General features: G+C 45.3%; 1 protein-coding gene across 3 annotated transcripts in view; it reads left to right on the forward strand.

The window, feature by feature from the left end:
* SEMA6C (semaphorin 6C) overlaps window positions 1-15,661 on the forward strand; it is a 190,100-nt gene that overhangs the window by 120,495 nt on the left and 53,944 nt on the right. For all 3 annotated transcript variants that reach the window (XM_082275662.1, XM_082275664.1, XM_082275663.1), the window contains exons 10-12: window positions 4,827-5,044; window positions 9,922-10,053; window positions 10,133-10,288. In XM_082275662.1, the coding sequence (XP_082131788.1) occupies window positions 4,827-5,044; window positions 9,922-10,053; window positions 10,133-10,288 (506 nt within the window). The remainder of the gene's footprint in view (window positions 1-4,826; window positions 5,045-9,921; window positions 10,054-10,132; window positions 10,289-15,661) is intronic.

The following is a 15,661-nucleotide window of genomic DNA, read 5'->3' on the forward strand; positions in this document are numbered from 1 at the left end:
GGTCTCTGCATTGGATAATAGCCACCGGTACTCTCTGCATTGTACAGTAGCCACCAGTGGTGTCTGCATTAGATTGTAGTCACCAGTAGTCTCTGCATTGTACGGCAGCCACCAGTGGTCTCTGCATTGGATAGTAGCCACCAGCTATCTCTGCATTGTGCGGTAGTCACTTGTGGTCTCTGCATTGGATAGTAGCCACCAGGTATCTCTGCATTGTATGGTAGCCACTTGTGGTTTCTGCATTGAATAGTAGCCACCAGTAGTCTCTGCATTGTATAGTAGCCACCAGTGGTCTCTGCATTGGATAATAGCCACCAGTAGTCTCTGCATTGTACGGTAGCCACAGGTGGTCTCTTCATTAGATAGTAGTCACCAGTAGTCTCTGCATTGTATGGTAGCCACCAGTGGTCTCTGCATTGGATAGTAGCCACCAGGTATCTCTGCATTGTACAGTAGTCACTTGTGGTCTCTGCATTGGATAGTAGCCACCAGTAGTCTCTGCATTATGGATCCTCGTTGCTTCTTTCTTTTATCAGTAACCAGTGCTGATTCTACTGTTTTTATATCAGTCACAAGTTAGAGTCACATATTTTTTAAATGTAGACATCCCCCCCATTGAGCCATAGGCCTATCTTTCTGGCAGCTGACCGCCCGACCGCAGCAAAGCAGCTGAGGGGAACACAAGCAATGACGCCACATCGAAGACACCCCCCACCACCACCACCACCACCACCCATCCTCAGCAATCCTCTCTTATCTCTCCTCCACCTCTGCTCCATCCCCTTAACAGCATTACAAGAAAATTACTACTTGGCTTGTGCTGCCACAGCGCCTGTACGACGCTGATAATTGTCAAAGCATCCCAAAGATGGGCTTATCCAATCATCTCCCGAGCAGCAAAGGGCAGCGCGGCTATCTGTGCCCAGCCAGTTAACGGGAAAATGAGCAGAAGCGGCTGTTCCGGATCTGATAAACCGCCGTCATTATCAGCCAGAGACACGGCCTGCTGGATTAATTGCCCCGCGTCCTTTCAAGGGACTTGGGCGGCCTGTATCGCGTTTGCAATATATATTACTCCGTGTGATTGGTTTGTCATAGAACTGGCGGTGTCACTCAACACAACAAGCAAATTAGATTTCCTGGAATGCTGGCCTTATAAATGCTATTGGCTTGTTTGCTTAGTACATGGTCCTGAAAGAGTTACGGTTGATGATATGGATGGCTTTTTAAAGAGGAACTCTGGGCAGCAAAACCACAGACTAATGCAATAGTTAGGGAACCATCAAATATATATATTTTTTTTAGATGCATAAAAGTACCTAAATTTTGACTAGGTATCCGATTCTTGCGATCTGCTGAACAGAAGAGCTCAATAAGGGGGAGGGAGAAGCAGCACAAAGTGTTTACTATAACAGCCTTTTTTTTACCAGGGGAACCCTTTAAATAATTGTCAGGTCTCAAGGAACCCCTGCTAATTCACTGGGAGTCATTGAGAAGAATGCTGTTTTCATTGGGGGGGGTCAGTAGGAAGAATATCCCTTACAAAGGTGGTCAGTGGGAGGAATGCCGTTTACATTGGTGGTTAATGGGAGGAATGCCCCTTACATTGGTGGTCAGTGGGAAGAATGCCCCGCTTATATTGGGGTTTAGTGGCAAGAATGCTCTTTACATTGGGGGTCAGTGAGAAGAATGTCCCTTATATTGGTGGTCAGTGGGAAAAATGCTCCTTACATTGGTGGGCAGTGGGAAGAATGCCCCCCTTATTATGGGGTTTAGTGGGAAGAATGTTCTTTACATTGTTGGTCAGTAAGAAGAATGTCCATTATATTGGTTGTCAGTGGGAAAAATGCTCCCCTTATATTGGGGCTCAGTGGGAAGAATGTTCTTTACGTTGGAGGTCAGTAAGAAGAAAATCCATTATATTGGTGGTCAGTGGGAAAATGCTCCTTATATTGGGGTTCAGTGGGAAGAATGTTCTTTACATTGGTGGTCAGTAAGAAGAATATCCATTATATTGGTGGTCAGTGGGAAAATGCTCCTTATATTGGGTGTCAGTGGGAAGAATGTCCCTTACATTGGGGGTCAGTGAGAAGAATGTCCCTTACATTGGTGACCAGTGGGAAAAATGTCCCTTATATTGGCGGTCAGTGGGAAAAATGCCCCTTACATTGGTGGTCAGTGGGAAAAATGCTCCTTACATTGGTGATCAGTGGGAAGAATGCTTCTTACATTGGGGTTCAGTGGGAAAAATGCTCCTTACATTGGGGGTCATTGGAAGGAATGTTCCTTAACTGGCGGTGATCGGGAAGAATGTTCCTTACTTTGGTGGTAAGTTGAAGGAATGTACTTACATTGGGGATCAGTGGGAAGACTGTCCCTTACATTGGGGGTCAGTGGAAAGAATACCCCCTACATTGGTGACCAGTGCGAAGAATGGGTGGTCAGTGGAAAGAATGCTCCTTACATTGGTGGTCAGTGGGAGGAATATACTTACATTGGCAGTCAGTGGGAAGAATGCTCCTTACATTGGGGGTCATTGGAAGGAGTGCTCCTTACATTGGTGGTAAGTGAGAAGAATGCTCCTTACATTATAGGTCACTGGGAGGAATGTACTGTATGTACATTGGCAGTCAATGGGAAGAATGCCTCCCTTTCATTTTTACTTAGTGGGAAGAATGCCCCCTGGCTCAAATAGGAGGTGAATCAGTCACAGCTCGAAGAATCTCTAGCAACCTTTGTAGAAAGAGTTACAACCTTTTGTACCACTTGGCCTACCCTGTTAGATTGTAAGCTCTTATGAGCAGGGAACTCTTAACCCTCTTGTATTTTATTGAATTGTAACTGTACTGTATCCCTTTTTATATAAATCCTGTGTAATAATAATAACAATAATAATAATAAAGAGAAAGGAGTTGCTAGAGTTCCATGGGTCCCTGGTTGAGAATGGATGTCCTATAATGTAATTGTTGCTGGCTAATGTCCTATATTAGTTATGCATTTAGTCCTTCATGCAAAGAAGCAAAGGTTATTCAATTTGTGCCTTAAAATTCCGAGCACCTTAGCTAGCTGCCTGTCTTGCCTCCTCTTAGGCCGTCTTTTGATGTTCAGCAGTAATTCACTCTCAGTTTAAGCTTACCTCCTCCCAATATTGAACGATGTGTCGTAGAGCCAAGAATAGATCACTGAGCTGCACATAGAGGAACGGTGGTCTCACCTTCCCCGGGCCAAAATAACTTCCCCCCATTCATCTCCTGCCGTAATGCGGTTCTGTGCAGCATTTCACGGCCTCCACCTCTTTCCTGACCTATAAACGTTTTGCTTTTACAATCCATTTAGTTTCAGGTTCTTCTTATTTTTTTTTCAATTTGCCTCATTTTTCTCCGGTGTCTGCCTGTCTCTTTGTATTTAGGGCACTCACTGTCCAGCTGATCTGTCTGCATGCTAGAGGTGCTTTGGGCCTGTTACTGGGAAAATATTTTCTCTTTGCAACTCAATCAACCAAGACAGGGTCAGCAAAGTGTTCCTGTCTCCTGAACGCAATTTTTAAAATATTTTTTTAATGGGATATTTTTGATGGCAGAGCTGGTACTGAAAGACTAAGACATGAGTCACTTCACAAATCCTGCAAAGAAAGCTACAGTTAGGGGTGTATTTATGAAAACATTTGCATAGCTGTTCATCTTTCGAAATTGAATAAAATTATGTTTGTGTGAATGGGGCAAAATAAAATGTTCTTAGGCTACTAGATGGTGCCTGAGTATCATAGAAAATAAATATGCTGTTAAAAGGTCACAACCAGTGGCGGAACTACCAGGGTAGCAAAGGTCGCGCTCTGGGGACCGACTGGTGGCTGCCCATATCATAGTTTAGGAATGTGGTACTTTCTTCTTTCTACTGCTGCTGGAGATCTACAACACCCAGAATTGCCTGATCATAACTGCCGACTGACATGGCTCCCTCCCAAACTGATCATCACCACCAGGCCAATGTTTGTTTTATAATGATATTATTGATTACATGGAATACAGATTCATCATTGTAATTATCCCAATTATGGGTGGAAGGGATTGAAGATATAAGACTAGATCAGGAATTATAGGTGGAGGTAGTAGCAGAACTACCAGGGTCGCAAAGGTTGCATTTGAAACTGGGCCCTGTAGTTCTGCCACCTTGGGGAAGACCCAAGACAGCAGGAAAGAGACCCACTGCAGAACATGTGAAATGGTCCCACTGGGGGGGGGGGACCATAATAAAGGACCCCGCCATGGGAGTAAAGGGCCCCAGGATCAGTGGGAAGGGCACAGGCCCAGGTGGAAGGACCCCCGAGCTCAGAAGAAAGGGCCAGAGAAAAGGGCCGATGGAAAGGGACCAATGGGTCAGGGGGGACCTTCATGGTTTCTTGCATTGGGGCCCTGAAGGTTCTAGTAACGCCTCTGGTGAAAACGTTCTATCTCTGTCTCCTAATTGGGTTCTGTATTGTCACCTTGTCATTGGGCTTCCAATGGAAACTACAAAGAGCTAATTCAAGAGTGTGATCTACATATGTACCCTGGGAATAGCAGCTAGGGAGGTCTTGACCTCATAATGCTCCTGGCCCCTAGTGGATTCTTCATAGGACTATGTGGAGATGGACCACAGAAAGAAACCCAGCAAGTCAGAGCCAAGCCCTAAATTTACAGCATCATATGAGTTGCAAAGTCTGTTTGTCAGGGTTTCAAGCTGCATTATTGACTTGGAAGGGATCAAAACATGCTTTGAACAATTATTTTCAAATAAAAAAATGTACTTGAAGATTCAGTTTTTAAGGTGGCTTCATTGTTGTCCAGGTGACCTTCTCTCGTGTGGCCAGAGTATGCAAAAACGACATGGGCGGCTCTCCGAGGGTCTTGGAGAAGTACTGGACTTCCTTTCTGAAAGCTCGACTCAACTGCTCTGTCCCAGGAGACTCCTTCTTCTACTTTGACGTCCTCCAGTCCATGAGTGACATCCTCACCATCAACAACCGGCCGACGGTCATTGGAGTATTTAGCACCCAGGCCAACAGGTAAGGCGATGCGAACAACTGAGGGAGAAGCCAATGCTGGCAGACTATGAATTTCTTCAAGGTTAGCTTGACAAAGTATATTAGAAGGATACTTTTCATTTAAAGCAGTAAAAACGAGAGACGATGATTGCATATTTTATATAGCATGCAGAAAACCAGTGCCCGCAATGCAGCCTGACCCATGCCCAGCAATGCAGCCTGACCAGTGACCAGCAATGCAGGTTCCCCAGTGCCCAGCAATGCAGCCTGACCATTGCCCAGCAATGCAGCCTGACCCATGCCCAGCAATGCAGCCTGACCAGTACCTAGCAATGCAGCCTCACCAATGCCCAGCAAAGCAGCCTGACCAGTGCCCAGCAATGCACCCTAACAGGTGCTTAGCAATGCAGTCTTACCAATGCCGATCTATGCAGCCTCACCAGTACCCAGCAATGCAGCCTGACCAGTGCCCATTCAATGCAGCCTCACCAATGTAGGGGGATCAGAGAGAAGAGGAGGTCTGGCCGGATCTTCACACAGATAGGCGTCGCCCGCTGTGTCAGCTTTATTTTGAATCTAAGGGCGCCCGCTGTCACACAAGCCCCGTCTCCTGGATCGGCTTCTACCTATGATAGACAGCACACGTCCCGGCATTGGACAAGTGTGCTGTCTATCAAAGGAGCCAAACCAGGAGGAGGGACTTTGGGTGACGAGGGCGCCCAGTGATCCAAATTAAAGCTGACACAGCAGGCGACGCCGGCCTGACTCCCCCCTCCCCCCCCAATGTGTGGCATCTGATGCGGACTGCCCCCCATTCGTATACCACTGCCTTCGGCACCCCCCTCTGCCTCAGCATCTGCCCACAATCGGCCCTGCACCTAGCACCGTCCTTGAAATCCGGGGACGGACTGGCTCCGGGGATAGTGTCCCCAGTCCTGGGACTGTCCTCAGAAACCGGGGGTGTCTGGTCACCCTACTTCAAGGGTTAGGTTAAGATTTAGGATTAGGGTCTAGGTCAGCCTTTCTCAACCATTTTAACACAGAGGAAGCCTTCAAATAACTTTCCAGTCTCAGGGAACCCCTGTTGAAAATTACTATATGTGGCCATTGGGAAGATTTACCCCCTTATAAATTGGGAAGACTTACCCCCTAATAAATTATAAATTAGGCTAAAATGATCAATGGTGTCAGTGGGAAATTATCTGAGAGGCAGAAATAGCTCAGTGCTCAAGGAACCCCGAACAACCTCTGGAGGAACCCTAGAGTTCCATGGAACCCTGGTTTGAAACCCTGGTCCAGGATGATGTCAAGAATTATGGTTAGGAGTTGGGTGGAGGTTTATGGTTAGGATTTGGATTGAGGTTAAGATACAATAGAGCAGGGATTCCCAAACTACGGCCCTGCAGCTGTTGAGGAACTACACATCCCATGAGGCATTGTAAAACTCTGACATTCACAGACATGACTAGGCGTGATGGGAATTGTAGTTCCTGAACAACTGGAGGGCCGTAGTTTGGGAATCCCTGCAATAGAGTACCTGACTCCTTTAGTTTAAAGTACAATTATTTGACTCTTTATAGCCAGAACCCAATCATGGGAAATGTAGTTCCAAAACATCTGGGGTGCCAAGGTTAGCCATCACTGTACTAAAGCCCAGTGGCGGCTGGTGCTCCATGGGCCGGGGGGGGGCAGCAGACCGACCGCACCATACCCTACCCCCGGACCACACCAGGCCACACACCATGCCCCCCCCCAGACCACAGGGAGACAGGAGAGGACAGAGTGGACAGACAGGGGACCCCCCCGCTCACTCACCCTGCCTGGATGCAGCAGCAGGCGGCGGCAGCTTCGGCTTCTTCCCCGTCTTCTGCGTCTCCTCCCTCCTCCTCCATGCCCAATGGCATGGCTTCTCCTTTCGGCAAATCGGGAAACGGGTCTCAAAACCCGCTTCCTGATTGGCCAGGAGGAGGATCCGTGTGACAATAGCGAATTTTAATTCGCTATTGTCACACAACTGGGTGGGCTCGGGGCGTACTGCTCTGCACCCCGAGCCCACCCTTTTTTTAGCCTGTGAGAGCCTCTGGCTCTAATCACATGGCTAAAAAAAAAAAAGCCCCATTGAACTCCATGCATCCGGTGCCCCGCATGTAGATTAGGGGGCCGGACGCATATATAGGGGGGGGCGGCACCCCTGCGCCCCATATGACCAGCTGCCACTGCTAGAGCCTGGCCAGGTAGGAGAGAAAGATGCGAGGAAGCTTTGGGGGGGGGGTTTGGCTGGGGTTGCACACTTTGCATAACGCACCCTTAAACCCTGCACTCTGTACACAGCACACCCCTGAACTCTGCATTCTGTATGTAAAGCACCCCAGATAAAATTGACCTTTCTAAGGGCAACCATACTGCTGATGCGGCCCTCTATGAAATTGAGTTTGACAACCCTGTGCTACACTGTTATTATTATTATTATGAATATCAATAATAAAAATTGTGACGGCTTTCAGAGGACCGGCAATCTCCCAATGTCTACGGTCACGTTACAGTCCATTAAAGATTTCAAGTATCTCACTTCTTAATCTAGATTCATTAACATGCAATCCTGGTTCGGTAATTATTCTAGAGTATTAAATTGCATTATATGAGAAGCAGCCTTATCAGAACTAAATGCTAATCAGTGGAGCCTTTGCCCTCTCTCCCGCTCGCCTCCTCTTCTACCTGCCTGCTATTATCTGTACAACAATATTCCCCAATGTGCCGTGAAATTCCCTTCGAAAAACCAGACAAGTGTAGGGGGAAATTAATGGAAAGGAAACCGCCAATTATTGCCTGACAAAATATGACGGACTCAGGGAAAAAAAAAATAACATTACGAGGCATTACTATTAGTGCCTTATGTAAGTCGAGCCAACCCGCAATGGAGATGCCCAGTAGGGCCGTGAAACAGAAATTGAGTGGCTAAGAGAGTTCGAGGGAAGATTTACGACTGTCTCTGTGCCGGTAGACAAAAACGTAATAAAGACAGGAGAAAATAAATCACAAATTATAAAAGAAAACCGCAGGTAATGGAAGGTAATATATTACCGCACGATCCGAGAAAGTATGTGCGGAAAAAAAAAAAAGAAGCCACAAAAAGCCAACTTTATCCAAGAGGCTTCTGGGATGAGGGTAAGATGTCCGCTGACAGATGTAGAACCATATGTATCGATGTTTTTACGGTTGGAAAAATGTCTTCTCATTAAATGAAGGGATCCACAGGGATATGCTTTTTACAGCAAGAACTAAACTCTGTACTGCTAGAATATGCACTTGTGTTTCAAAGAAAACAAGACAAGTACAAGTAAAAAGTATCTCAAAAGGAAACTGCACTATACGACTAAATGTTTGTGGACACCTGAGCATCACACCTAAACGAGCTTGATGGACATCCCATTCTAAATCCATGGCCATAGTGTTGGCCCCTCTTTATTGGTATAATAGTCTCCACTCTTCTGAGAAGACTTCCCACAAGATCTTGGATACTCAAGAACTTGAGTATCCTGCACAGATCCCTGACCTCAACTCTACTGAACTTTTTTGGGATCAATTGGAACGCCAAAGGCAAGCCAAGTCTTTTCATACAATATCAGTACCTGTCCTCATAAATGGTGGCCAACTCCATAAAGACCTGTTAGAATGAGTTTGGGTTGGAAAAACTTGAGTGTCCTGCACAGACCCCTGAACTCAACTCTACTGAACATCTTTGGGATCAATTGGAACGCCAAAGGCAAGCCAAGTCTTTTCATACAATATCAGTACCTGTCCTCATAAATGGTGGCCAACTCCATAAAGACCTGTTAGAATGAGTTTGGTGTGGAGAAACTTGAGTGTCCTGCACAGAGCCCCAACTTAAACCCTACTGAACACCCTTGGGATGAACTGAAAGGCAAGCCAGATCTTCTCATCCAATATCAGTATCTGAAAACAAGACAAGTACATATAAAAATTATCTCAAATGGAAACTGGACTATACAACTAAATGTTTGTGGACACCTGAGCATCACACCTAAATGAACTTGATGGACATCCCATTCTAAAACCATGGCCATAGTGTTGGCCCCTCTTTATTGGTATAATAGTCTTCACTCTTCTGAGAAGACTTCCCACAAGATCTTGGAGGGTGTCTGTGGGAATGTATGTTCGTTCATCCAAGAGAACATACATACATCTGTGAAGTCAAGTACTGATGTTGGATGAGTAGACCCGGCTCACAGCTGGCATTCAAACTCATTGCCAAATTGTTCTATAGAGCTGAGGGCATGTACTGATGTCAGATAAAAAGACCTGGCTCACAACTGACATTCCAACTCATCCCAAAGGTGTTTAGAAGGGTTAAGGGTTAGGGCACCATGTAGGCAACTTGAGTTCATTCACACCATGCTCATCAAACCATCTCCTTATGGAGCTGGCTTCGTGTAGAGGGATAGTCATGCTTGAACAGAAACATGCCTCCCCCAAACTGTTACCACAAGGTTGGATGGGACTCTGAATTCTATATGCACAGAACCCTTCACTGAAAACACCTGAACCATTTGGAGGAGGGTCCTCATACATTGCCCCTATAGCGTATTTTTAGGCACTTTCCTAAATGTGACATTAAACATATTCATTTTTTTTAGTAAATATCTATTTCAAATAAAAAAAGAGAATGGGAAAACATGTTCCAATGACAAATGTCTAATAGGGGATTTACCTCACCTTAAAGAGTCTTCCATTTACGTCCTTTTGTAACTTAAGAACAGAAAGTGAGGTAAAATCGCTTACCAAAGTAGGGGGGAAAGTTTTGGCATTAAATATACTTTAATAAAACAATTTCTGGTAATTGTAATTTTGACTAAACTCTTCCTTCTTGTTCTCATCAGCATCACTGGCTCAGGAGTCTGTGCCTTCTACATGGACGACATCGAGAAGGTCTTCAATGGAAAGTTTAAAGAGCAAAAGACCACCGAGTCGGCTTGGACCCCAATCCCAGAAGACAAGGTTCCAGTGCCCAGGTAAAAGACTGGTAATATCATCCCATTCAAAGCTGTGAAGGTCCATGTACAGGGCTGAGCCCCTCTCTTCCTTCTCCAGGCCTGGTTGCTGTGCGGGGTTTGGCAACGCCGCGTCCTTTAAGGCCTCCAGTGAGTTCCCAGATGAGACCCTCTCCTTCATCAAATCCTACCCTCTTCTGGACGAGGCTGTGCTTTCTATAACAGAGACGCCATGGTTCACAAAGACAACTAGCAGGTATGAACAAAAAATGCACGGTTCATTTAAGTCTTTTCTAAAGTATAGATAGAAGTTTCGACAATGACCAACTGGTGGCAAGTAAGCGTAGAGTCCTTAGTATCGTTGTCTACATACAATTAGCAATGGGTTTGACAAAGATAAATGGTCCCTGGAATACCTGGCCATGATGTTTTTTTCATTTGATTGGTTGCCATAAGCAAAATGCTAATGAGCTCTAAAAATCCAGCCCCTGGGGAGCTTGTTACCACGTTTTATGTTGACTAAGAAAGCAAGACTCTTGCAAATGTTTTATGAAATTCGCATCAATGCCTTGTTCTGACAGCCCTATAGGAAAGGGCATTTTCCGTCCCTTAGTTACTGTGTTAGTTAGGAATGTTTTCAAACTGAAACATAATATAGCCAACCTACACAACTGAATCTTGCTTTGAAACAAAGGGTCTCTCAGTCTTGCTATGCCCAAAAGGCAAAGGGAGCAATACAAAAAAAGATTTTAGCAATTTAGCAATCTTTGTAAACTAGTAACTGCCATTTTTAAACATGTTCATCATATAAACTAGTAACTGCTCCTTTAAACATGTTCATCATATAAAGCAAGTTTGTAAATCCTCTCACATTTTTCCTTTCTTCTTGCTGTTCTTCAGGAGCTGTAATAATACTAATCAGGGGTACTTACAGTGCAAATTTTCCTTTTGGTTCCTAATAAAGTCATCCCTAGATGAGTTGCTACTATCACCGCACAGGTGCACCTTTCCTTTATAGTAAACCTTGGCTTTGCTCATTCAGATCAAAGCAAAAAGTTTGCTTAAGTTCCCCTTCCCTACTCAGTTTTCTTACATTTTCTTTGCTCCCCACGGTCAGCAGTGGGCGCCATAGGAAATGCACAGTACTTGCTGTGTCAATTTAGACAATTCTACTCTTCCAACCTTGAGGCCAAAGTTTGGTGAAGGTCCTTTTCTGTTCTAGCATGATTGAGCCCCGTGCACAAAGCCAGCTCCATAAAGACATGGTTTTGGCCAGTCTGTTGTGAGAGAAGGTAGGTGGCCTGCACAGTGCCCTGACCTCAACCCAACTGAACATCTTTGGGATGAGCTGAAACACCAAAGGCAAGCCAGGTCTTCTTATACAACATTATTACCTGATATATAAATGGTGGCCAACACTATGAAGACATGGTTTGATGAGTTTGGTGTGGAGGAACTTGAGTATCCTGCACAGACCCCTGACCTCAACCCTACTGAACATCTTTGGGATCAATTGGAATGCCAAAGGCAAGCCAAGTCTTTTCATACAATATCAGTACCTGTCCTCATAAATGGTGGCCAACTCCATAAAGACCTGATAGAATGAGTTTGGTGTGGAGAAACTTGAGTGTACTGCACAGACCCCTGACCTCAACTCTACTGAACATCTTTGGGATCAATTGGAACGCCAAAGGCAAGCCAGGTCTTTTCATACAATATTAGTACCTGTCCTCATAAATGGTGGCCAACTCCATAAAGACCTGATAGAATGAGTTTGGTGTGGAGAAACTTGAGTGTCCTGCACAGACCCCTGACCTCAACTCTACTGAACATCTTTGGGATCAATTGGAACGCCAAAGGCAAGCCAAGTCTTTTCATACAATATTAGTACCTGTCCTCATAAATGGTGGCCAACTCCATAAAGACTTGGTAGAATGAGTTTGGTGTGGAGAAACTTGAGTGTCCTGCACAGACCCCTGACCTCAACTCTACTGAACATCTTTGGGATCAATTGGAACGCCAAAGGCAAGCCAGGTCTTTTCATACAATATTAGTACCTGTCCTCATAAATGGTGGCCAACTCCATAAAGACCTGATAGAATGAGTTTGGTGTGGAGAAACTTGAGTGTCCTGCACAGACCCCTGACCTCAACTCTACTGAACATCTTTGGGATCAATTGGAACGCCAAAGGCAAGCCAAGTCTTTTCATACAATATTAGTACCTGTCCTCATAAATGGTGGCCAACTCCATAAAGACTTGGTAGAATGAGTTTGGTGTGGAGAAACTTGAGCGTCCTGCACAGACCCTTGACCTCAACTCTACTGAACATCTTTGGGATCAATTGGAACGCCAAAGGCAAGCCAAGTCTTTTCATACAATATCAGTATAAAATCGAAAAGCAGCGCTATATAAAAAGTCCAGGTATAGGTAGGGTGCAGCTGATTGGTCTCCTTGAAGTGCCACCACCACCAGAGAGATAGAGCAACCCCAATCACACTGCCGCTTACCGTCCCACTAATAAAAGAAGGCTCAAAGGTTCCACCAAACTGCTCCTCCAGAAATCCTCAGCAATTCCAGGATCAAGCCAATTAGGTGCGACTCCATACAGATGGTACAAGGCAGACTGATCACTCATATATACCAGAAAAAGCAAAAAAGAAAACCATAGTGCAATTGTTTTGCAAATGTTTGACCGCCAACGAGATGACCGCTGCTTCACTCCGTAGTGACATCCTGCATTCGCCCCGGAAGAAGTCTAACATTGGACGAAGCGCCGCGTCGGGTGGGGTATGTGACGCAGGACGTCACTACGGAGTGAAGCAGCAGGCATCTCGTTGGCGGTCAAACATTTCTGGCAGATAAGCTCTTTTTACTCTTATTACCTGTAAGCATTTATTTGGCATAAGGAAATTAATTGGTGGTTCATTAGGTGTTGCACTATGGTTTTCTTTTTTGCTTTTTTCTGGTATATATGAGTGATCAGTCTGCCAACTCAACTCCATAAAGACCTGGTAGAATGAGTTTGGTGTGGAGAAACTTGAGTGTCCTGCACAGAGCCACAACCTTTAACCCTACTGAACACCCCTGGGATGAACTGAAAGGCAAACCATATCGTCTCATCCGATATCAGTATCTGACCTCAAAAATGTTCTTTTGGTTAAATGGGAAAAAAATGTCCCCAGACACTTCAAAATTTTGTAGAAAGCCTTTCAAAAAGAGTGGAGGCTGTTATAGCTGCCAAGGGAGAGGGAGCAATTCCTTATTAATGCCCATGGTTTTTTAATAGGATATCCAACAATCTCACAGAGGTGTGGCGGTGAGGTGTCCATTTTGACCATATAGCATAGTTGGTAACACTTTTTTCTCAGTATCACCAGTGCTTTAAGTGGGGCGGTATGCACTGGTACTCAGTACCGCCACTTCCAAATATGGCTCTTGAGCATACCGCCACCTCACCGTGCGCCTTAGCGTACCAGTACGCTCATTTTGGACATCTGTGCCCTCAATTGCCCCCCCCCCCCCAAGAATATTTCCCACTCTAGAGCCAGACCAGTCACCACCAGTGAGTCCCCCTGCTGCGGAGTCCCAGCCCAGGCCAGGGGGGTGCTCTGTGGGGACCCTGATGTGGGATGGGGGGGCAAAAAATGTATAGGCTATAATAGAGTACCGGCACCTCTTTTGGGCCACTTAAAGCACTGAGTATCACAGATTAAAATCTTACTGCTTTTGGTCCCATATTTAATATAGAATAGCAAAAAAAACTTTTTCTATTTGTTCCCTGTAGTGGATGCTCGGGTATTGTGTTTACTTTAGAGAAAAACGCAGCAATTAACAACTGAAGTGCGGCAAGCGAGGAGGTATTGGGTGTTCTGCTCTGTAGTAAATTACCCCATTCATCATTTGCTGCAGAGAACAAGATGTAGCTCATAACTAATCCTGAACTCTGATTGACAAATAGACTGTTCTGGCTTCTCCAAAGTTCTATGTACAATCTTGCCCTTTGCATGATAGATGAGGTAATTTGTATCCAAAACCCATTCATCAGAGATTCTCTTGTTTCTTAAACCTTGATAAACCTTTGTCTGCTTTTTTTTTTTTTCTGTGAAAAACCATCCCTGTTCTCCGAACACATACTGTCATTTGTTACCTGTTGTTCCGCCGACTACGCCAGATTTGTCATGCCACGGTTTCCAAAAAACACGAAAGGCAGCTCTTATCCTCAGTTGCCATTTAAAGGGAATACGGAGTCGTTTCTAGTACTGTTGATACGCCTGTAAAAATATCTGATCTATATATTATCATCAACACATGGTAATGTTTTAAAATTCCCTATATGACCAAAAGCTTGAAGACATCTGACCATCATACCTACCTTTATGGCCAAAAGTATGTGGTGTTGTAAATGCTACAGCATACATTGGCAATTTAGACAATTGTGTGCTTCCAGCTTTATGACAACAGTTTGGTAAAGGCCTTTTTCTGGCCTTATTCTGCATGAGTCTGCCCTTATGCACAGAGCCAGCTCCAAAAAATCATGGTTTGACCATTTTGGAATGGAGGAACTTGAGTGTCCAAATCTCAACCCTACTGAACACCTTTGGGATGAGTTGGAACCCCATTGCAAGCCAGGTCTTCCCATCCAACTTCAGTACCTAACCTCACAAATGGTGGCCAACTCCATAGAGGCATTGTTTGACCAGCTGGGTGTGGAGGATCTTGACCATCTCACAAAGAGCCCTGACCTCAACCCTACTGAACACCTTTGGGATGAGTTGGAACCCCATTGCAAGCCAGGCCTTCCCATCCAACTTCAGTACCTAACCTCACAAATGGTGGCCAACTCCATAGAGGCATTGTTTGACCAGCTGGGTGTGGAGGATCTTGACTGTCTCACAAAGAGCCCTGACCTCAACCCTACTGAACACCTTTAGGATGAGTTGGAACCCCATTGCAAGCCAGGTCTTCCCATCCAACTTCAGTATCTAACCTCACAAATGGTGGCCAACTCCATAGAGGCATTGTTTGACCAGCTGGATGTGGAGGATCTTGACCGTCTCACAAAGAGCCCTGACCTCAACCCTACTGAACACCTTTGGGATGAAGTGGAACCCCAATTACCAAGCCAGGTCTTCTCATCTAACATCATTACCTGACCTCACAAATGGTGGCCAGCTCCATAGAGCAGTGATTCCCAAACTACGGCCCTCCAGTTGTTTAGGAGCTACAATTTCCATCATGCCTAGTCATGTCTGTGAATGTCAGAGTTTTACAATGCCTCATGAGATGTGTGGTTCTGCAACAGCTCCAAAGCCGTAGTTTGGGAATCCCTGCCATATAGGCATTGTTTGACCAGCTGGGTGTGGAGGATCTTGACTGTCTCACACAGAGCCCTTACCTCAACCCTACTGAACACCTTTGGAATGAAGTGGAACCCCAATTACAAGCCAGGTCTTCTCATCTAACATCATTACCTGACCTCACAAATGGTGGCCATCTCCATATTAGACATGGTTTGACCAGAGTGGTGCGTAGGATGTTGATTAGCCAGCTCAGAGCCCTGACCTCAACTCAAAATTCCCACATTCACACTCCTAAATGTTGTACAAATCCTTCTCAGAAGGGCGGAG

This window comes from Pelophylax lessonae (genome assembly GCF_965119305.1).
Source record: "Pelophylax lessonae genome assembly, chromosome: 13".
Classification (NCBI taxonomy): domain Eukaryota; kingdom Metazoa; phylum Chordata; class Amphibia; order Anura; family Ranidae; genus Pelophylax; species Pelophylax lessonae.